The following is a 22971-nucleotide window of genomic DNA, read 5'->3' on the forward strand; positions in this document are numbered from 1 at the left end:
TACTGTCATAGACTGCCGCATTTATTATTATTTCCTCCCATAGACTGCCGCATTTATTATTATCCGCTCCCATAGGCTGACACATTTGTTATTATCCACTCACACAGACGGACGCATTTATTATTATCCACTCCCATAGACTGTCAGATTTATTATTATTTGCTTCCATAGACTGACGCTTTTATTATGATCCACTCCCGTAGACTACTGCATTAGTAGTTTTACCAGAGGTATTGCTATAATGGCACAACAGTATCTGAATTGTTGAAACTAAACACAGTGAAAACCTGCCACACTGATTTCTGCAGTGTGGTAAAGCTGTCTGAACACCAGAGTATAAGATATTCATGAAAATATTGCAAAAATCATTTCAGAAAGTTATGAAGTCAGTATTAGTTGAAGGTATTATTATATTCAGAGAAACTGGTAATGCCTAAAAGGAAAAGTAAATTGTAGTGTGAGTGAGGAAAACAGAAGAAAAATGTTAACGTGATACATCTAAGCAACTGATAATATAAGTCAGTTTCAGATTTGGCAAAGTATGAGGAGTTATGGGGTTGGAGAGAAAATAATAAAAGCATTGAAATCACTGCAGGAAAATATGTGGGTAAGTAAAGGTGAATTGCTGGGGAGGAGACAGACTGCAAGTAAAAAAATAAAAGGTATAAAGCAAGGTTGTCCAATGAGTGGTTTCATTTTTTTATGGCGATGGATGTAGTGATAGCAAACTATAAAAAATATTAATAAGAAGGAGGTGACATGAGAGAGAGAATATGTTAAAATGCTGCTTTTTGTTTCAAGAAAATGTAGTAGTTATAGCAGTGAAAAACTAGAATTGGATGAAAGTAGCAGTAGAAGTAGAAAGTTATGTAAGGGAAGTCTGGAGTAAAATAAAGAAAACAAACATTGTGTAGACATAGTGAGAAGTGTTGATACCCGCTTCTTGATGACTGAGTGAACTGCATTAAGAATTGTAGAAAACAAGGAATTTTCTTAAAGCAATGGAAAGATGTACAACAAATTTTAAACAAATGCACTGCATTGTGATTTTGTTTTCAATTATCATATAGAAAGAGGTGTCTGATAACTTCTTATGTTCCTGTAAAGTTAGCATATGTTGGGGTAGTATTATTTCAATAATTTTAGTACAACAGTAAGGATAACATATATTGGCTTCACTTAACCTACATATATATATATATATATATATATATATATATATATATGTATATATATATATATATATATATATATATATATATATATATATATATATACAGCAGCAATGCATTTATTCAGTGAAGAACAAAACATAAATAAGTAAAGTGTTATTTGGGAAATAGCATGATGATTGCAAGGAAAATAAATCAGGGAAAAGAAAAAAAAATGTATGGAACGGTAATGAAGTTAAGGAATATGAAAATACAATTAATTTGTGGAAAAGTGAAATGGATGGTACTAATACAAAGTGAAAAGACTGGTATAAAAGAGTGAAGGGAAATTATTATATTGAACTATAGAGAGAACTGAATAAGAGAATTAAAAAGTTATTAAAGGCAGGTAAAAGTGTTTTAAACAGTATGGGAGGATACAGATTTCCTATGGATGCTGATGTTCATTTTTTTCTAAAAAGGCAAATAACATATAAGAGATAAAAAAGGTAAAAGAAATTAAACAGCATGTTTTCTTTTAAGTTGTAAAAAATGGAAGGTTACTGAAATCTGTTGAAATGCTTTTAAATGTGACTATTTGGGCAACATTCATACGGACAATATGAACTGATAATAAGAATGATAGTGATCTTAGGATCATCATAAGTACTTAGGGAGTGTAAGACAAGCACGTTTGAAGACCATATGCACCTTGCCAAATACCACCCTCAATATGTACCCTCCACTTCCAGTAGAGCAAACCATGTCAAGATAGGGATGAACTTGCAGGTACCCATCCATTCACCAAGTTTAGTCTTGAAGAAGCCAGGAGTGTCACTCTGTTTATCACACAGAGGCAATTTATTCTAGAGGTAGGAAAAACTTTGCACAATAAAGCCATCCTGCCAGTGTGTTTTATGCATACGTTATGGAGGCTCAAATCCTTGGTTCAGGTTTTTGTGCAGTTGCTCATCCTGTGAATGTACAAGAGATCCAGTAGGACAGAGAATCTGATTACATGGAATAGCAGGCACAGCTCTCCACTTAGGAGCAGACAAGGTGATCCGCCGTGGCGACCCCTAACCGGGAAAAGCCGAAAGACAGAGAGAGAGAGAGAAAACAGCATGTAGAGACAGGGTATCTACTGTGTCTTGGTAGCTGAAGGGTTTTTAGTCCAATAATCTGTTTCTTCAGGAACGTCTGGTACCTTTCTAGCTGCATAACCTGTCTAGCTGAAAAAAAGTATTGCGGTTGATAATTGCTTTAATTAAAGTAGAATGCAGAAGAACACTAATATTCTTTGACTAGATGAGATATGTTTCGAAACCAGTTGTACTAGACTGAAGGATTTTTCTAACTACTGATGCAACAAGGTGGTCAAAGGTGAGGAAACTGTCAACCCAGGTGCAAGGATCCCTGTCTACCATCCACATAGGTGGAGTACTATCTATGCTGCAAGTTGTAGATGAGGGGTGTTTCCCAAAGGCAACAATGCTGCACTTTTTTTATTTATCTTGAGCCCATTCTCTGTACATCATTTGTTTTTGTTTGTAAGGACTAGCTCTTGCTGAATCACTTCTACTTCTTTGGGCAATGGACAATGACACCCAGCTTGCAGTTACTGGCAAATTTGTTTACCCATAGAATGAAGAAAAATATTGTTTATAACATCATGACATCTTATTTATTTTTATTTAACATTTGTTAACTGGGAAAGTCCAACTTGGAACGTAGCCAATTTTCATCAGAGGCTTGGGGAGAAATGCTCTAGCTGCATGTCTGTGGAGAAAGAGCTGCAAAGATTTATTGTATAGTAAGATAATAGAATGAAAAAAAGGTGTGATGGCTCATGAAAACAAAATTATGAATACTAAGTTCATATATGTGCTCAATCCAGTGATCATCTCACAATCTGCGTGACCAGATGTCTCAAACATCCAGTTAAACAGCATATTTATAAAACAGCACGCAACCTTTCCAAGCTTAATGCAGAGATGTTCATCGCTACCATATCATAAATTAACTTGAATTTACTAAAAATCCTCCCCTTTGATGATGCTGTAAATAAATTCAATACAACTTTTCTAAGTATCCTTAATAGCCCTGCACCTCCTAGGTGAAGACTAAAAACAAATAATGAAAATTGGTTAAAAGATTTGCCTGCAGCATTTTCAATTAGACATAGCCAATGGAGCATTCTTCTATAAGCCACAACCCTGTATATTATAAGTTGCATGTGGTGTAAGATGCATCTGATTCCATTTCAAGGTTGATAGAAAGATTGTTAACAATGTGCACCTCTGGCGCCAGCCCTAATGTGCCATGTGTAAAGGCACTCTAAATATTATAAATTTCTCATTCCAGATATTTGACCCTGCACATAGTGTCAGTAGCTCAACAGGCAGACCTTCTGCATACGATGTTAGAAGATGCAGAAAACCATGAGTTCAATTACCACATGAAGTATTTGGATCTTGGATTTGTTTTCCAACACTAACACTGCAGTGCAGCACATAGGAGGGGTGCTACACTCCTGAGTGCATTGTTTTTTGGATGAGATATTAAACTGAGGTCATATCTGACTGAACTGGCAGTAACTTATGTGCAGATAAACGATCGTATTGCACTTATCAAAAGTAAAAACATATTTTATTTTAAATTTTTTAGCATTATATTATACTCCGTTTTCCTTATGCATTTTTATACACATATTACTATTACAACTCATAGGTTCATAGGTGTGTTCTAGGCTAATGGCCCTGGAGCCTTTACAAGCCTAGCCCATAGGATTACCCTGGCATCGTGCCACCTGACCTTAGTTCCCAGTGCCTCTGTCGAGTAGAGCCACTGGACTGATCCCCGGGGTGAATTTTCTATTTCCCATCCAGTCATCAAGATTTCTCTTGAAGAGGGCCAGTGAGGTGCTCTGTTTGACATGTATGGGAAGTGTATTCCATAGCATGGGCAATCTCTGTGTTATGAACCTGTCCCTCCAGCAAGTTCTGTTGATTGTGGTAATGAGGTTGAGGTCTCTGGAGCATGTAGTGCAGAGGGATTGAGATTTCTTTAGATGTAGCATTTCTAAAAGAGCTGGGTCAGACATGGCTTTGTAAGTTAAGCAGAGATCACCTCTTAAGTAGTCGATATGAGACAGAGAATAGTTGGAGTTTTTTGAGTCTGCCCATATAGGACAAGTGTTTAAGGCCTAGGATCCTCTTTGTGAGGTACTTAGTGGCCTCTCCAGTTGTTGCAGGTGTCTAGTGAGGTACATGCGAAATGGGGCATTGTACTTGATGATTGGCCTAATGAGGGAAGAGTAGAGGGAGACAATGACATCTTTCTTCCTGGATGCAAAACCCTTAATAATGAGGTGTGCCACACAGAAGGACTTACTGATCACAGCGGCAATGTGGTGGTAAAAAGAGAGGTTGCTATCAACCTGTGTTCCCAGATCTCTCATAACTCCTTCTGTGTTCAGTGGACTACCATTGATGTGGTAATTCACGGGAACCAGGTTTTTCCCAAAGGGGATGACAACACATATTTTGGCATTGAGCTTAAGGCCGTGGTTCTGACACCAGTCATTGGTCTCAGTGAGACCTTTCTGTAGAATGTCGACATTACTTGGGGAGTTAATAATAGCTCCCAACTTGCAATCATCTGTGAACTTTGGAAGCCAGAGTCCCTTCGAGTTGGCCTGGACTTCAGGGAAGTAGATACCAAACAGGAGAGGACCCAGGACCGAACCCTGTGGGACTCCACTCATGACTGGTCATCAGTCTGACTTGGAGTCAGCTACTTTCACACTGTGGGTTCTATCTGTGAGCCAATTTGCAACCCACCTGGTGATATGGGGCTGATGCCTAACTTAGTGAGTTTTTCTATGATTCCTGAGTGGGGAATGGTATCAAAGACCTTGGCCAGATCAAAGTAGGCTGTATGAACCACCTTGCCTTCATCCACAGCTCTTTTGACTGACTCAAAGAAGTTGACCGAGTTGAGCAGGCATGATCTACCCTTCACAGAACCAAACTGTGTGGGATCCAGAGTTTGGAGATTCCCTATATCCTTGTTTATTAGGTCCATGATGATGCATTCCATAGCTTTGCATATCAGACTCATCATGCTAATGAGGTGATAGTTCCCAGGGTGTGTAGTCACTCCTTTGTGGAGCGGGATGACTGTAGCAGTGTGCCATTCAGTAGGGACAAAGCCAGAGGTGAGGCTGTGATTGAACAGGGCACACAGGTGAGGTGCCAGTTCACTCTGCAGTTCATGTAGAACACAGCCAGGGATATTGTCAAGTCCCATGGAAACTGTATTATTGGCCTTGGACAGTGCTGTTTTTAACCTGTGCAGCACTAATACTGGGTGCCTGGCAATCTACTGGTATTGTGATTGGTCCTTTGGGGGGGTGAAAAGAGGAGTAAAGGTGACACAGAATCTGTTGACCAGTATATTGGCAGTATCTGTTGGCTTGGTATGAGGTACTATTGTGCAGTAGCTCAGAGCAAATCTGGGTATTTCCATGGAGATTCTTTACATAACTATAGAAGGCCTTGTGGTTGTCTTTACCGTCTGCTGCAATTCTGTTTTCATAACTAGCTTTAGAGGATTTGATGAGGGATCTCAACTTTTTGTTGAGGCTGATAAGGGAGTTTTTCCGCTCTTGGGAATTTATCTTATTCCACATCAGTTTCCTCCTTCTATTGTAGAGTTTGTTTATGGCAGGGGACGCCAGACTGGCTTCCTTTTTTTGGAGGAGAGCATCTTGGTTTAATTGGGTATGGCGACATCCATGCATTTGTGTACATGTTCGTATAGTGAATTGGTGTATGATTTGGCAGTCATGCAACTATTCTCCATTTGCATGGGTACCATGAAGTTAGTCATCTCTGTTTTTAGGAGCCCAAAGTTAGCTTTGGAGAAGTTTTTCATGATGGTTACCTTTGCAGGGGGGGGGGGGGGGGTGTGGATGTGGATTTCCAAGGTGATTATTTTGTGGTCGGATCTAACCAGGGAGGAGTTGACTACTGGTATAGAGCAACTGTTGCCCATGTTAGTAATGACCAGGTCAAGGATGTTGCCACCTCTAGTAGGAGTAAGAACGAGCTGGTCCAGGAAATTTGAATTAATGAAGTCCAGAAAACATTAGGGAAGTGTATTGGTACATGAGTAGCTTTCCCAGTTAATGGAAGGATAGCTGAAGTTGCCGAGTATGAGAGTGTTAGGTTGGAGAATAGTATTCTCCAGGGTGCTTAAAAACGTGGTGTGTGAGTCTTGGGACATGGTTGGGGACCTGTAACAGGCTACGATCATAATCTCTGTCTTACCCGATGTTAGCTGCACCTGAAATATCTCTGATGCGTTATGTTGGGCCACCAGTCTGGAGGTGTGCACATCCTTTATGAATATGGAAACACCACCGCCTTTGGAGCTTTGGTCCGAGTGCTGGGACCAAACAGTGTGGAATGAGTCAGAGCCTGGTAGTGCAGGGGTGCTTTCTGCTGCCTTGAACCAGATCTCTGTTACAGCACAAATGTTGATGTTCTCTATTTTAAGGAGTGCTTTGAGTGAGTGTATTTTCAGATTTAGACTTCTAGCATTGAGCAGCGTGACCCTCAGATTGCATTTGTTTGTAGCTGTTACTGTGGTAATTTGGTCTTTGGAACACCGCCTAAAAAGGCACTATAGGGGTGGCAAGAGCCATGGCCAGTATCCTGAAGCCCAGGGGTGACAAATGCAGGCTATATCTGGGAAAGCATTGAGGTCTGTCAATCACGTCACCAGGCATACAGGTACTGGATCCCCTTAGAATGACACCAGAAACTTAGCCAATTGTTGAAATCGATCATTATCTGCTTGTACCGTGGTATCATTCTGGGTGATAGTAGGATGCTGCTCAGGGTTAGGGTCATATCCACCTGGGCTACATAATCCGAGAGCTCCTCCGTGTCTCTTTTCATGTAGTCCAAGGAGGTACATCTCAGGTCATTCACACCCATATGTACAATGACAGAGTCATATTTGTACCTGTTGTTGAGGGACCTGAGTACGTGCGTTATATGGTGGATCCTGGCACCTGACAGACAGCTGACTGTTACTTTCTCCTTATTCAACCTAGTGAGTGGGATATCAGTGTGCCTCACTATCAAGTCATCTATGACTAGTGTGTTGAGCATGATGTTTTGCCTTAGGAGCTTTGGTTGAGTGGCACACTGGGAGAGTTATGTGTCTCGTGATTAGTGTTGTGTTGTGGTGGTTAAGTGTGTTTCTGTCTTGGAGACCTCTGCTGTTTGGGTAGATTTTTATTGAGAACCTCCCTGAAGGTGGGTGTATGGTTTGTGTTTTTATGTGAAGGCATTACTGGTGTGTGTTCTGGAGGGCTAAGTGTTCCATGTGGTGTGGTGCAAGTGCTGACCTTCTCCTCTTGACCAGCTATTCTGGTCTTGGCTGGAGAGTGCATGGCTTCCAATTTGGATATATAAGTGCATCTTTTGGAAGTCTGAGTGTTGGGAGGTAAGAGGAGAGGGTTGTTAGTGTACATGAGGCAGTTGCTGCATTGCCTCAGGATGCTCAAGTTCACCAAGTTAATAGGAGAAAGCACAGGGGACTGACTTTTAGACATACCTGGAGGGGTGGGCATTAATAATAAGTACTGGAGCTGTTTCCTTGTAGAACGTTTAGTGCTGGTAGAACTTTTATGTGCTACAGTAATTGCTACAAGAAGTCTGGTAAAGTGCTAGACTAATAAGCTAGTAAATGTGAAGGAGAGGAGAGAACTAGCAGATCTAAGGGAAAAATTGAATGACAGACTTTGGCACCGCTCAAAAGCTTACATACAGTCTTGGATACAGCAAATCTGTATCTGGACTAGACTAGTTATAGGAAAGGTGGGAAACAAGTGCAAATGCAGACTTTTAAACCAGAAAGTTGAAAGAGATGGAAAAACTGTCCAAACGGCCGTCAAACTACAATTTCTGGGCTGGAAACCACTCCTCTTGTGGTAGATAGGCTCCCTAGTGCTTACCACTCCCACTGATAAGCTAGAAGGCTTCCCTCCAACACAGAAAGGGTTGGGGGGCACAGAAGCTTACATACAGTCTTGGATACAGCAAATCTGTATCTGGATAGACTAGTTACAGGAAAGGTGGGAAAACCGCAAATGCAAACATTTAGACCAGAAAGTTGAAAGAGATGGACAAACTGCCCAAACGACCAATAAACTACAATTTCTGGGCCAGAAACCACTCCTCTTGTGGTAGATAGGCTACCTAGTGCTTACCACTCCCACTGACAAGTTAGAAGGCTTCCCTCTGACACAGAAATGCTTTGGGGTTCAGAAGCTTACAAACAGTCCTAGATACAGCAAATCTGTATCTGTGCTAAACTAGTTACAGGAAAAGTAGGAAACATGCACAAATGTTGCTTTTAAACCATAAAGTTGAAAGAGATGGAAAAGACTGCCCAAATGGCCAATATACTACAATTTCTGGGGCAGAAGCCACTCCTCTTGTGGTAGGTAGGCTACCTAGTGCTTACCACTCCTCCCACTGATAAGTTAGAAGACTTCCCTTCAACACAGAATGGCTTGGGGGCCTCAGAAGCTTACAAACAGTCCTGGATACAGCAAGTCTGTATCCGGACTAGACTAGTTACAGGAAAGGTGAGAAACCAGTGCAAACACAGGCTTTTAAACCAGAAAATTGAAAGAGTTGGAAAAACTGCCCAAACGGCCAAGAAACTACAATTTCTGGACCAGAAACCACTGTTGTGGTAGATAGGCTACCTAGTGCTTACCACTCCCACTGATAAGCTAGAAGGCTTCCCTCTGACAGAGAAAGGCTTGGGGGAGGCTCAGAAGCTTACAAATAGTCCTGGATACAGCAAGTCTGTATCAGGCTAGATTAGTTACAGGAAAGGTGGGGAAACAAGTGCAAACACTGGCTTTTAAACCAGAAAGTTGAAAGGGATGCAAAAACTGCCCAAACGGCCAATAAACTACAATTTCTGGGCCAGAAGCCACTCTTGTGGTAGATAGACTACCTAGTGTTTACCACTCCCACTGATAAGCTGGAAGGCTTCCCTCCAACACAGAAAGGCTTGTGGGGCTCAGAAGCTTACAAACAGTCCTGGATACCACAAATCTGTATCTGGACTAGGCTAGTTACAGGAAAGGCATGAAACAAACTTAGAATTTTTTTTCAGAAAAGCAGCTAAAACAGCACTAAAAAACAATTCAAGTGCAGTGCAAGCTAGCACACTTGAGCGTGTAGCAATATTAAAGCAAATAGAATTTAAATAAATGCAATTTATTCAAACTGCATTCTTAACTGAATTCAATTATTGTTTTATTCAACTTTGAACAGTTAAAGGGCCAAAAAATATACTTATCAGCTGAGAAGCACACTCAGTCAGAACACAAGGAGATTTTTTTTTTTTTTTTTTTTTTTTTTTTTTTTTTTAATAAAGTGGAAAGGGAGAAAGGAGAAACAGAAGATAATTCAAGGTTAAGGACCTAAATGGGTTTGCCTTCTCAAATGTTCTTTCTGTATTAGGTAGAATGAGCTAATGCCACAAGACTAGGATAGAACTGGGATAGAGCTGAACAGATGGGACTGGTAGGAGTGTCTGAAATCAAAATATGATCTCACTGTACTCGGTTGAGTGAGCGAATGAGATGGACCCAGGAGGAGTGTTCAAGCACAAATTTACAGGAGGGGTGGGCAATTCCAAAGCCACCAAGATTAATACCACAACAAGAACAGGGAGGGAGAGTGGGAAACTAACTGCAGAGAGACCACAATATGAAAAAAATAAAAATAAAATGCAGTACTATCTTTAAAACTGCAAGTTTGTACTTAACTCCGCTTGTAATACAGTTGATTGTAGGTACACAGCAGCCAGCCAAACAGCTCAGATTCTGGGCAGAAATAAATTCACAGATATGTGTCTAACACTTATAAGGAACAAAAAATCAGAGCCAGCAAACGGTGACTGAATAAAAATTGTATTCAACAAAATCACAACATATTGTAACAAAAACAGACCGGTTTCGGCTGGCCAAGCACAGCCTTCTTCAGTGTACAAAAAATACATGAATTACAATAGCTGCATATATACAGATGGCCAAAATCCTATTGGCTGAAAATTATAGGTGTTCATTAAGTCCAGGTGGGAACAACCCACCCAGTCTAATGATCCATTTCTTTTCTTTCGCATTTAATATAGAATGCCATTCAGATTTGTGAGCCCTGTTCCCTAGAATCATATCAATGACAATAAAGTTAAACTTGCTGGTGGAATGTACTAATGTGTGTTTATAAAGAGCATTGTATGTCTTTTTTTGTTTGACTTGTCTTTGACCTCAGGTTTTTTTCTAACTGTTCCAGTGACTGGATTATCTATTTAGCCTCTTGTAATTGTGGTGCTTTTTATGTTGGACAAACGTCCAGACCTCTTAGAATTCGTATTTCTGAGCACTTAAGTAATATCAAACAAAAAAAGACATACAATGCTCTTTATAAACACACATTAGTACATTCCACCAGCAAGTTTAACTTTATTGTCATTGACATGATTCTAGGGAACAGGGCTCACAAATCTGAATGGCATTCTATATTAAATGCGAAAGAAAAGAAATGGATCATTAGACTGGGTGGGTTGTTCCCACCTGGACTTAATGAACACCTATAATTTTCAGCCAATAGGATTTTGGCCATCTGTATATATGCAGCTATTGTAATTCATGTATTTTTTGTACACTGAAGAAGGCTGTGCTTGGCCAGCCGAAACCGGTCTGTTTTTGTTACAATATGTTGTGATTTTGTTGAATACAATTTTTATTCAGTCACCGTTTGCTGGCTCTGATTTTTTGTTCCTGATTGTTTGCGTTTCTTGAGCCTTGCAATTGCTGCCGTGCAGGAGGTTTCTTTTTTCATGTAACACTTATAAGCACAGAGAAACCCTCTAGGATAAGAGTTATCTAACACTTATAAGCACAGAGAAACCCTCTAGGATAAGAGTTAAACACTGAATATCAATGAAGTGAAAACAACAATAACCCACACTAACTGCAGAGAGACAGAGACCACAATATGAACAAGTAAATAAACAGAAAAATAAAATGGAGTATTATCTTTAAAACTGCAAGTTTGTACTTAGCTTATATTTATTTATTTATTTGTTTGTTTGTTTATTAATTTATTGGCATTTGATTACCGGGAAACCCAACTAGGTAGAAGACCATTTTCAACAGAGCCCTGGGGAGAAAAACTCCAGATTATTGTGAAACATTTTAAGAACAATAATTTTACAATCTTTAAAAATAAAACAAAAACATCTGCAGTTTAAATAATTATAACAAATTAATGATAATATAAAAATGGTTAAGAATTGATACAAGTTATATGACAATCAGTTAACATTTAGAGAAATTTTAGACAGTTTGTAGAGAAATTAAAGGTAAGTTGGTCTAATACAAACAGGAATTGCAATACGAGTGAGGGAAAAACAGGCTTCCTGTATATTTAGAGAGAAAGTCAGGGAAGAGAATTTGATAGAAGTAAGGAAGTAAGTGAAGAAGGGAGAGTAAGGAGGTATAAGGAATAAAAAGGTGCTTGTTCACATTTAGGGATATAGTTTATTTATCCTGATGTTGAGCAAGAAAAGAGCCAGATCTTAACTAGGAAGTCTTTCAGCGTGGTTTTGAAAGATGGGAGGGAGGTTATTGATCTGATGGATGCAGATAAGTAGTTCCAGGCCTTAGCAACCTTGTATGGGTACAGACAATGCCCAGCAGATTTGAAAGGTTAGTAGACGGACAGGAGTTTTTGGTCACTGTATTGCAGTGACCGACTGGGAACATAATTGTGTAGAATGTTTTCTAGCACTGGACAAACAGAGGGACACTGGATAATTTTATAGATGGTAAGAAGCTGTGTATATGTTAGTTGATGAGGCAGTTGTAACCAATTTAGGCTTTTTAGTGGGTTTTGAAAGGGGTATTTGCTGCAAATTTAGCAACTTTGTTATAGTATTGTTCAAGTTTTAATTTTTGTGAAGCCTGGAGGTTAGAAAGGATGGGAGTGCCATAAAGAGATGTGGGGAGGAGATAAGTAGTGGCAAGTGTAGTTTTAGTTGCGTCAATGAGAATGTTTTGGGCTCTGTAAAGCACCCCTAGTTTTTGATGTGTTTTTCTTATGGAATTTTGTATATGGAGGTCGAATGTAAGGTTATTATTCACTATCACCGCTAATAATTTACTATGAGAAGTGACTTTGGTGGGTGTATTATCAAGAGAGAGGACTTTAAATGTTTTTTCATTAGAGAAGGATTTGGAAAAAAACGTAGTAGTTTGGTCTTTTTGGGGTGAGCATGAGTTTTGAGTTACGAAGCCATGTTTCAGTGGCTGTTAAAGTTTCCTTAGTAATTTTTTGGAGGTGTACCATGTTGTCAGATGTGTAAATGAGACTGGAAATCATCTGAATATTGTATTACATTAGCCTGTTGTGTGGGTGTATAGAGGGTGTTGGTGAAAATGTTAGAGGAGGAGAAAAAGGAAAACCTTGTGGTATACCGGTGGTAACTGGGAGGTAAGCAGAAAGTGCGGGGTGCTATTTTACTGACTGATACCAATTGGCAGGTAGCTTTTAACAACAGAAGGGTGGGCTGAGAGAGACCTAGTGAGGACATTTGAAATAGAAGTTTGCTGTGACAAACTGAGTTGAAGGCTTTAAACAAGTCTAGAAGTAAGGAAGAGACCAGTTTACCATTATTTCTAGTGTCATTAACAGTAGCTATAGAAGTTAAAAGGGCACTGCTAGTACTATGGGAAGGACAAAAGCCATGTTGTGTAGGGGATAAGCATTCTTCCTGCAGGAGATAGTCTAGCAATTCTTTTTGAATACGTTTCTAGTATTTTGGTGAGGAAAGATGATTGTTTTATATCTAAAGTTATTAATGTCTGTTGAAATTCCTCCTTTTTGCAGAGTGACTTTTTCCAGAGTGATGGAATGTGTGATTCCTGGAATGACCCATTTAGAAGGATTGAGACAGGATAGCCAATGCTATTGGCTGCTATTTTTAGGTACTTGCTTGGAAGGTTATCAACTGAAGAACACCTTGGTTTAAGTTTGTTTAAGAGTAGTTTTATACAGGATACAGGCACAGGTTTGAAGGTGAAACTGAATGTGATGATATGTGGCTGTTGGGCAGGGTTGAGATTAGATGTTGAGGAATCATTGGTCAGAGAATGCCCTACTATCAATGAAATAAGAGTTGAACTGTATTGCAGTTTTGAGTGGTGAGTTATCGGGAGAAGGGTTTTTGTTGAATTTTTGGCAGGGATGTAAGCTTCCTTTAATGGATGTCCAAATTTTTTTAGGTGTGTGTTTAGTATTATTCTGAAAGTTATTATAATATAGTTTTTTGTCTTCATTTATTTGCTTTTTAGTATGATTGCAAAGCATTAAGATATTGAAGTGTTTTATACTTTTGGCATTCTTTCCATGCTTTTTCTCTAGCCTGCATTAGCATTGTTCTCTTTTTGGATAGCCAATGGTGTGAAATGCCACGTAGATAGATTTTCTGGTTTTAGCTGTGAACATTTTTTATTTCTTTCCTTTCAATTTACTTCCGATCATCTGGCAGTAAGATAAGAGAATTTAAAGGAAAACTCCACCCTAGAACTAAAAAAATCTGTTTTTTTCACTCTACCTTTGTTTCCTGACATATTTCAACACCTCAAAATCACTCTAAGTGCTTTGTTTGTAATTTTAGTCTGTTTTCCTTTGTTCAAGGGTTTTCTTTTGTATTCTAAGAGGAATTGATTCTGCAAGGTAATCTCAGTGCAGTGACAGTTTTAACACCTCTGCAGTAGTGTGGGAGAGGGCACTCTGTATTCCTCTTGAACTACAAAAGAAAACACTGAACAAAGCCCTGCAATTTAGTTACTTTTCTGGGTATAGCTGGATAACTTAAGTATAGTGTAAAACAAGGTCTGAGCCAAACATAAGTGAGGGTGATTAGAGACAGAAGAGAAGCAGTCCTTTTACAGAAGGTAAAGAAAATAACAGTGACACTCACAAATCCCATTATATGTCAATGGCATGGGAATTCAACATGTCTTCCTTATGTCTGGCATGTGCTACCAGGCTATAGCTCATTCCACACCTTTCAGTCCCAAAATGTGGACTGAAGCTCCAAAGGCGGTGGTGTCTCCATATTCATAAAGGATATCCACACCTCCAGACTAGTAGCCCAGCATAATGCATCTGAGATAATTCAGGTACAACGTACATTGGGTAAGATGGCGATCCAGGTCATAGCCTGCTATAGGTCCCCAGCCATGTCCCTAGACTCTCATTTCACATTCCTAAGCAGTCTGGAATTTATCAAGGTCCAACCCAACACTCTCTTACTAGGAGACTTCAACTACCCTTCCATCGACTGGGAAAACTACTCAAGCACCAATACACTGGCCCAACGCTTCCTGGAATTCATCAATTCCAATGCCCTGGACTAGCTCATTCTGACCCCCACTAGAAGAAGCAACATCCTTGACCTGGTTATTACTAACATGGGTGACCATTGCTCTACACCAATAGTCAATCCCTCCCTGGTCAGGTCCGACCATAAACTAATCATCAGGGAAATCCACATCTCCCCCCCCCCCCCCCACAAAGATAACCACCTTGAAAAACTTCTCCAAAGCTGACTTTGGACTCATAAAATCAGAGGTGGCTAACTTTACGGCACCCATGCCAATGGAAAATAGCTGCATGACTGCCGAATCATACACCAATGCACTGTAAGAACATGTACATAAATACATGGAAGTAGCCATACCCAGCAGAACCAAGACACTCTCCTCCAAATAAAGGAAGTCAATCTGGTGGTCTCCAGTCATTAATAAACTGTACGACAGAAGGAAAAAAACTGTTGCAGAAAAAGGTGAAATCCCAAGACTGGAAAAACTCCCTTATTAGCCTTAACAAAAAGTTGAGATCCCTCATCAAATCCTCTAAAGCCAGCTATGAAGGCAGAATTGCGGCAGACACTTAAAACAATCACAAAGTCATCTATAGATATATCAAGAACCTCCATGGCAATACCCAGATGTGCTCTGAGTTACTGCACAATGGTACTTCCTATACTGAGCCAACAGATATTGCCAATATACTGGCCAATAGATTCAGTGCCAACTTTACCCCTCTCTCCCCCCAAACGACCAATCACAATACCGGAAGAATGCCAGGCACCCAGCATTACTGCAGCATAGGTTAAAGATGCATTGTCCAAGGCCAAGAATACAGCTTCCATGGGACCTGATAATATCCCTTGATGTGTTCTACATGAACTACAAAGCGAACTGGCACCACATCTGTGTGCCCTGTTCAGTCACAGCCTCACCTCAGGCTTTGTCCCTACTTAATTGCACACTACTACAGTCATCCCTCTCCATAAAGGGGGAGTGACTGCAGACCCTGGGAGTTATCGCCTCATTAGCCTGACAAGTCTGATATGTAAAGCTATGGAGAGCATCATCGTGGACCTGATTAACAAAGATATAGGAAATCTCCAAACTCTAGACCCTACGCAGTTTGGCTTTGTGAAAGGGAAATCATGCCTGCTCAACCTGGTTACTTGTTTAAGTCAGTCACCAGGGTTGTGGATGAAGATAAGGCAGTGCATACAGCCTACCTGAATCTGGCCAAGGCCTTTGATACCATTCCTCACTCAGGAATTATTGATAAAGTCAACAAACTAGGCATCAACCCCTATATCATTAGGTGGGCTGCAAATTGACTCACAGACAGACTGCTGACCAGTCATGAGTGGAGCTCCATGGGGATCGGTCCTGGGTCTTCTCCTGTTCGGCATCTACTTCTCAGAAGTCCAGGCCAACCCAAAGGGACTCTGGCTGACCAAGTTTGCAGATGACTGCAAGCTGGGAGCCATTATTAACTCCCCAAGTGATGCAAACATCCTACAGAAAGGCCTCACAGAGACCAGTGACTGGTGTTGAAACCATGGCCTTAAGCTTAACACCAAAAACCATGTTGTTACCCCCTTTGGTAAAAACTCAGTTTCCACTAATTACCAAATCGATGGGAGCACACTGAACACTGAAGGCAATATAAGAGATCTGGGGATCCAGGTTGACAGCAACCTCTCCTTTAACCACCACATTGCCACTGTAGTCAGAAAGACCTTCTATGTGGCACATCTTATTACCAAGGGTTTTGCATCCAGGAAGAAAGAGGTCATTGTCTCTCTCTCTCTCTATTCTTCCCTCATTAGACCAATCATCACGTATAATGACCCATTTGGTGTGTACCTCACTAGACACCTGCAACAGCTGGAGAGGCCACAGAAGTCTCTTATGAAGAGGATCTTAGGCATTAAACACATGCCCTACATGGACAGACTTAAAAGACTCCAGCTATTCTCTGTCTCATATTTCCTACTTGGAGGCGATCTCTGTTTGACTTACAAAACCATGTCTGACCCAGCTCTGTTAGAAATGCTACATCTAAATAAATCCCAATCCGTCCACACCACATGCTTCAGAGACCTCAACCTCATTACCACAATCAACATAACATGCTGGAGGGACAGGTTCCACTCCCAGAGACTGCCCATCCTCTGGAATAGACTTTGAATCATACAAAGTATTATGGGAAAGAGAAAGGGTTGAGGGAGAACAAGACAGTTTTGTTCCAATACATTGGCTCCATTGCCAACTTCCTCCAGTAAACTCCAGCCCTCTCTTGCCTATTCTCTGTACTTGTAATTGCAGTCATCCCTGTTGGCAGAATCTCCTTTCTCCATTCCCATCTTTGCTTAGTTCCTAGTATACTTTCTGCTACTTTGTTAATATAATACTCTGTATGGCTGTTGCATTTCTTCATAAGGATCTCCATCCAAAATCCCACTCTTACTTATTTCTTGAATTAACTCCCTGCTTCATCAACATCCCTTTCCACTCTGAATTGTAACTTTTTGCTTGTGTTATATATAAGAGCCTTAACTGTGAAGCTCTAAGATATCCCTTCAAATCAGATTATCCTAAACCACCTTGTTCTGTTGGTAGGATCAACTTATCCCGCTTGCATCTTGCCATTTTCCCTTCCCAGATAAAATCCTTCAACTCTGTATTAATTAAAAGAAAAAGAAGAAACACAAAATTAAACCACCAAATAAAACCAAAGCCATCTGAGGTGCAAGAATGAAGCTTCCACGAAATATGTTAAGCTGTTTTTACTTCCACAAACACTTTTCATTTGATACTATGATCAAACTTCTTCAGACAACAAAAAAATTAAAAAAAATACATTTAAAATGTCCTTTGAAAATCACATGCTATTCACTTCTCTATCACAGAAAAGTGATACACAATCAATTAATTACATAATTAAAAATGTTTCATAGAAATACTGTTAAGAACAGCAAGTGTTATCATTTTCCTTCTTCTTCCCTTCCCCTCAGTGTCCTTCTAGACATTAATTACATGAAGTGAGGCAAATGCTTTTCAGTTCCCCACAAGCTTAACCATGACAAAAAAGTCCACTCTTTCCATTTTATCTTATACAGCCGTATTTCACAAATGTGAATGATGCTTTGCAGTCTCGCATTTATTTACTAATTTGCATGTTGCTAATCTTCTTCTTGTTTATCTCCATCTCCGAACTACAGATTCTGGTTCAATTCCAAGGTATTCCTGATTCTTCTAGTCAACGTCTGTGCTTTTCTCTATTTCACTCTCTCAAGCATTTTCCTTTACAAGAGTGAAAAGGTAGCACTGGTGAGGCCTCTCCATGTGGTTTATTATCAGGAGAATGAGAAGCAGAGTCCCCTTCTGCCTGATGACTCATTTTTTGTTGGACAGACCTTTGTACTGCCTCCTTAACCTGTTCTGCATCAAAAATAACATAGGCCATCCAGGAAAAAAATATTCTGAAGGCATTTGGATGCAGCATCTTGAATCTCACACCTGCCTCTCAACATTTCCCTGATAACTTGAATAAATGTGTTCCTCTACTGCATGGTGTACAGTGAGGAATCATTTTCTACAAACACTCTACTGTCTCCAACTTTTAATGCTTTGCCTTATGTCACAGTTTTGTCAGGATCAACTCTTTATACTGGTAGGTTTGAATCTTTAGTAATACAGGTCTTGTCTGCTTTGTTTTGGCCAGATTTGGATCATACAGACAGTGTGCCCTTTCAATTAACAGTTCCTGTTGTGGAATACCAGTCCAATTGCTTATTTGTGCCTTCAAAAAAGTCTGTTTCTTCTATTTTCTGTGGTACTGCAGAAAATTTCAGATTTTCCCTACGTGTTCTGTCCTCACACACACACATACTTGTGTGTGTACATATATATGTGTATATATATATATATATATATATATATATATATATATATATATTTGTAAAAGTAAATTTCAAAGTGAGAGAATGCATCCTTGTATACTATTCAAGGCTGCCCATGGTGCCCTGTATTGTTTAGTCAGAATCACTGGCACAAGGTGACAGGCGTCACAAATGCATAAAAAAAGTAGTGAGAGGCAGCAACATTAGGAGCCACATAGACTGGAATTAACCGATCAGGAAAAATTAATATAAAGCTCCACTTTAAGTGCCTCATTATGGTGGAAAACTAAGTCAACATAGTTAAATGGAAATTAGTTGAACTAAGGAAATCATCTTAGGGCACAACGGGCTTGGCTCCAAGGCACATACAGTCATAATTGTGAGTGGGGTTTGATTAATGGCCATGGCACCATTGGAACCAGGTAGGGTGGGAGGGAGAGGAGTGAAAGAGAGTGGTCCAGTTGCTTCTCCCAGATGGAGGAAAATGTTGCAGGTGCTTAGAGACAGTGCAGAAAAATGTGATTTCTCCTCTGGAAACTGGGGGAAAATACTTCCTGTGCTTGTGGGAAGATGTGGGACTGCTTGCTTGAAATATCCCTTTCAGAAGTGAAGGAAGGCCAGCATGTACTCCTTCTGCTCCTTAGCCCAGAATCTGTGAAGAGTTAGGGCTGTAACAGGAAAAATCCTCAAACACCCTTATGGTTGCCTTAAAAATGTCCCCTCTTGGCCACTCTTACCTAGGTGAGGAGAAAAAGAATGGGTCAATTAGTCAAGAGGAAACTTTCAATCAGCAGGCAGCGGGGTAAAGCAAACTTTTAGAGGACATCCAATAATGTTTTAGAGCTGCCAAGACAATGCTTGTTTGAAGATCTGACAGAAGAAAACAGTATGACTTAAGTAATATTAGAAACAATGAAACAAATATATTATTTATTCCAGTAATGCTGGTAGGCAATATTATACTTGCAAAATTAGGCACAAGTTACATAAGCAGGAAAACAAATTGATTTGCACAGTTTTAAATATTTTGCCTTTACTACTTGTATAGGTGTATTGTAATACTATTTGATTGTTCACTTTAAATGTATATGCTTTAATTATGATGTCATCATTAGGCTTAATTAGTAATTGAAGGTGTACTTTAATGTATATAAGGTGTGTCTTGAAATGCTTTATACTCTTATAGTTTGAAGAAGCCACTTTGGCGAAAGCGCTTACCAGATATCTGCTAATAAAAGATTTGGTTTTAAAGAAGTTAACAGCATTTTGCTTCATTGGATTGGATTATTCTTATATTCCTGGTCTGAAGAGACTTGTCATATGCTGTTTGGTGTGATTTATATGACTTTGGTCTAAAGAGACTCATTATATGCTATTTTCTGTATGGTTTTGCACCTGAGCAGTTTCCTTTATTTTTTATGATTTCTGAATCATAATTCATACATCACAGCTAAAAGCTCTATAACTTTGAAATTGTTACAAATTGAGGATTTTTTTGCTCTCTTTTTGGGTACAACCCCACTGGGACAGTGCTCCCTGTAAGAAAATATAGTTTACCATTTAATAATGAAAATGCTATTTTCCTCAAGAAAAATGTTTTTTTTTTGACATTTTGGAGAGGTTGCCATTTGGAGAGCTATCATACAGTCTATCCCTGCAACTGCAGCTGTGTAGTGTTGATGAAAAAAAAATCACTCGCAAGGCTATGGGAAAATAATAAGCCTAACAATAAAGGAATGGTGAGAGACACTTTCAGAATTTTATTTTATGGAAAAGATAACTGCAGTGAGGAATAGGAGTATATCAAGATGTCAAATCTATTATGGAGATGATCAGTAACATACCATGTGGAAACTGATTTGATATTTATTCCATTCAGGAACAATAAACAGGGAAGGTGGAGAACTGGGAAGCAAAAATAGGAATAAAAACTAAGTTTGTATTGTAAATGCTTTTAGGGACATATATGAACTGTTTTATTTTTAACATTTTTATAAGGCAGACATAAATTTCCAATTAAAGTGACTTTATATTATGTTTTCTGTCTTTCTTTTGTAGAGTTTGCCATTGCAGAAAATATAAAATATCTAGAGATAGAAGGTAAGAAAAGAATAATATAAACAGTGATGCATGGGAACTGAATGACATATGTGGGATGTATAAAGGCTAGAAAATGTTTACTATATATTAATGCTGGAGTCCTGACATGATGCATGGACATTACATTGAAAGACCATACACAAATGAGCTTCTAGTATTTAAATGTGTCTTTAATGTTTTAAAATTTTCTGATGAAGTTTAACAACTGTGTTAAACGAAAGCGCTAACATTAAGTTGGATTTTAAGTTGATTTTAGCTACCTTAAATAAACGGAATTCATTTGGGAGCTTCAAGTCTCTGCAGCTGATTTTTTATTTATTTATTGAAAGACTATATGCAAAATCTGCAGTCAGTAGAGATTTAAACTGAATTGTGCGTACTACTCATATTCAGTTTAAATTCTATAATATAACTGTTCAGGTACTAACTTGTCAAATTTACAGCTGTTTTTTTTTTCTTTGGTCTTTCCTTTTTACTGCCTGTTTTATACCGAGATCAGCTACATGGAGTGCACAGTCAATATAGTTGCAGCTGGATAGTGGTTTGCATGCATAGGTGACTGGCACCTGCCAGATCTGTGCTTTAATGGTTTGCACAGAACAGCATAGACTTACTGCCAGCTGTGCAGGTCCGTGCACTGCTATCGCTTGTGGACTCAGTTACACTGCATAATCTCCCTCCCTCCCTCCTTTTTCCCATACCTTCTTCCCCTCAAGTTCCTATAAGTAGTAGCACTTGGCCAGCATGAAGAGACAGCAGTCTACCTCCCTTTCCATTGCTAGCCTTATAGTAATTGGTATCCTAAGGCAGTGTAATAACTGCCACTCGCTCAATGAAAATGAACTCTTGCACAACCAAATGAATGCCATCTGTGAAAGGTGTAAATACATAGCTAAGTTGGGGACAGTCCCTTTGAAATTCAGTGCAAGCTGTGAGCATGATAATGTACCCAGCTTCTACAAAGGGAACATCCACTTACTATAAGTACTAAAGAAATATAAGAAATTAGTACCTACACCTGCTAAAACTCATAAGAGTATGCACTCAATTTACATGTCACAAACAACAAAACACTCCTGAACCTAAGAATAAATTAAAATTCTGTAAACAACCTAGTAATTGGTGACTCTATTGTGAGGCACATTGAATCCATACTCACTAGGCTGAACAAAGACAAGATTACAGTCAGCTGCCTGTCAAGACCTAGGATTACTGAGAATTCAAGAACCATTAAAACTCTCTCTTGCAGTAAATATAATTATGACACAATCATAGTCCATGCTGGAATGGATGATCTGACACAAACAAACGCAGGAAAGACATGCAGAAGGACTTGCTGGTATTTGCAGGGCGTTTCCATCACAGATAAGATTCTGGTACTGAGAGGTATCCACCCTCCATGAGAATGATGTCTAGATTCAAAGAAAAGATAATTGGTTTCAACAGTTGACTAAGTAGCTGATATCATTCTAGTAGGAAACAGTATGTGTTTTCCTGTATGAAATGATCAACAATCCTACTTGCTCTTTTCAAAGATGATCTCTACCTGTCACTCAGTATACTAGCCAAAGCTGTTTCTACCTCCATTGTGCCTGTTTTTAGGAAGAGTTCATCTAATGAACATCCCAACCCAACCAACAAATGAAATCATAAATTAAACAAGATCAAAGTGATTGTTTTCAGTGCCAGGAGTCTTAATACTAAACTGTCTGATATGGAGGTACTTCTCCATTGTGTTGTGAGCGAGACATGGTTCATATGTAGAAAGATCACCTCCTTTGTGCCCATCATGCCTTCACGTTCACAGGTAGTGATGGCAATGTCTATGTTTTTGTTATTGACTTCATCCGTTCCAAAGTGATGTACAATGACCTTCCCAGTGAGCTGACTGAACTCCAGCTTACACTAGGTAAGTTAGTCTTACAATTTAGAATTCATTACTTGTCCCCTTCCATGGCCTCACAGAATCATGATATGTTCCTGGCATTCCTAAGAAACATCCCTATTAGAGATGGATCTCTAACATTCAGTGACTTCAATCCCTCTTCATAGACTGGATTACTTGTACTTCTAACATTGGGGAAACTCAGTGTTTCTTAGACTGGGCGAATGAAAATTCCTTAGATCAAATTATCCATAATCCCATCAGAAGTGGTAATATCTTGGGCATGGTTCTCACACACTTGGCTCTGACCTGCTCCCTGCCCATGGTTGGCCCCTCAGTTGTTAAGTCTGATTGCCAACTGCTTAGCTTTACCCTTAGGATATGTTCTCCCCTGGTTACCAACACCACCCTTTTAGAGACTGCATAAAAGATAACCTTTTATAGTTGTACAACAAA

General features: G+C 39.4%; 1 protein-coding gene across 5 annotated transcripts in view; it reads left to right on the top strand.

Moving 5' to 3' along the window:
- IL15RA (interleukin 15 receptor subunit alpha) overlaps positions 1 to 22971 on the top strand; it is a 733105-nt gene that overhangs the window by 693920 nt on the left and 16214 nt on the right. For all 5 annotated transcript variants that reach the window (XM_044088815.1, XM_044088819.1, XM_044088817.1 and 2 more), the window contains one exon: positions 20589 to 20630. In XM_044088815.1, the coding sequence (XP_043944750.1) occupies positions 20589 to 20630 (42 nt within the window). The remainder of the gene's footprint in view (positions 1 to 20588; positions 20631 to 22971) is intronic.

This window comes from Protopterus annectens, chromosome 11.part0, assembly GCF_019279795.1.
Source record: "Protopterus annectens isolate FY-2018-M chromosome 11.part0, PAN1.0, whole genome shotgun sequence".
Classification (NCBI taxonomy): Eukaryota; Metazoa; Chordata; order Ceratodontiformes; family Protopteridae; genus Protopterus; species Protopterus annectens.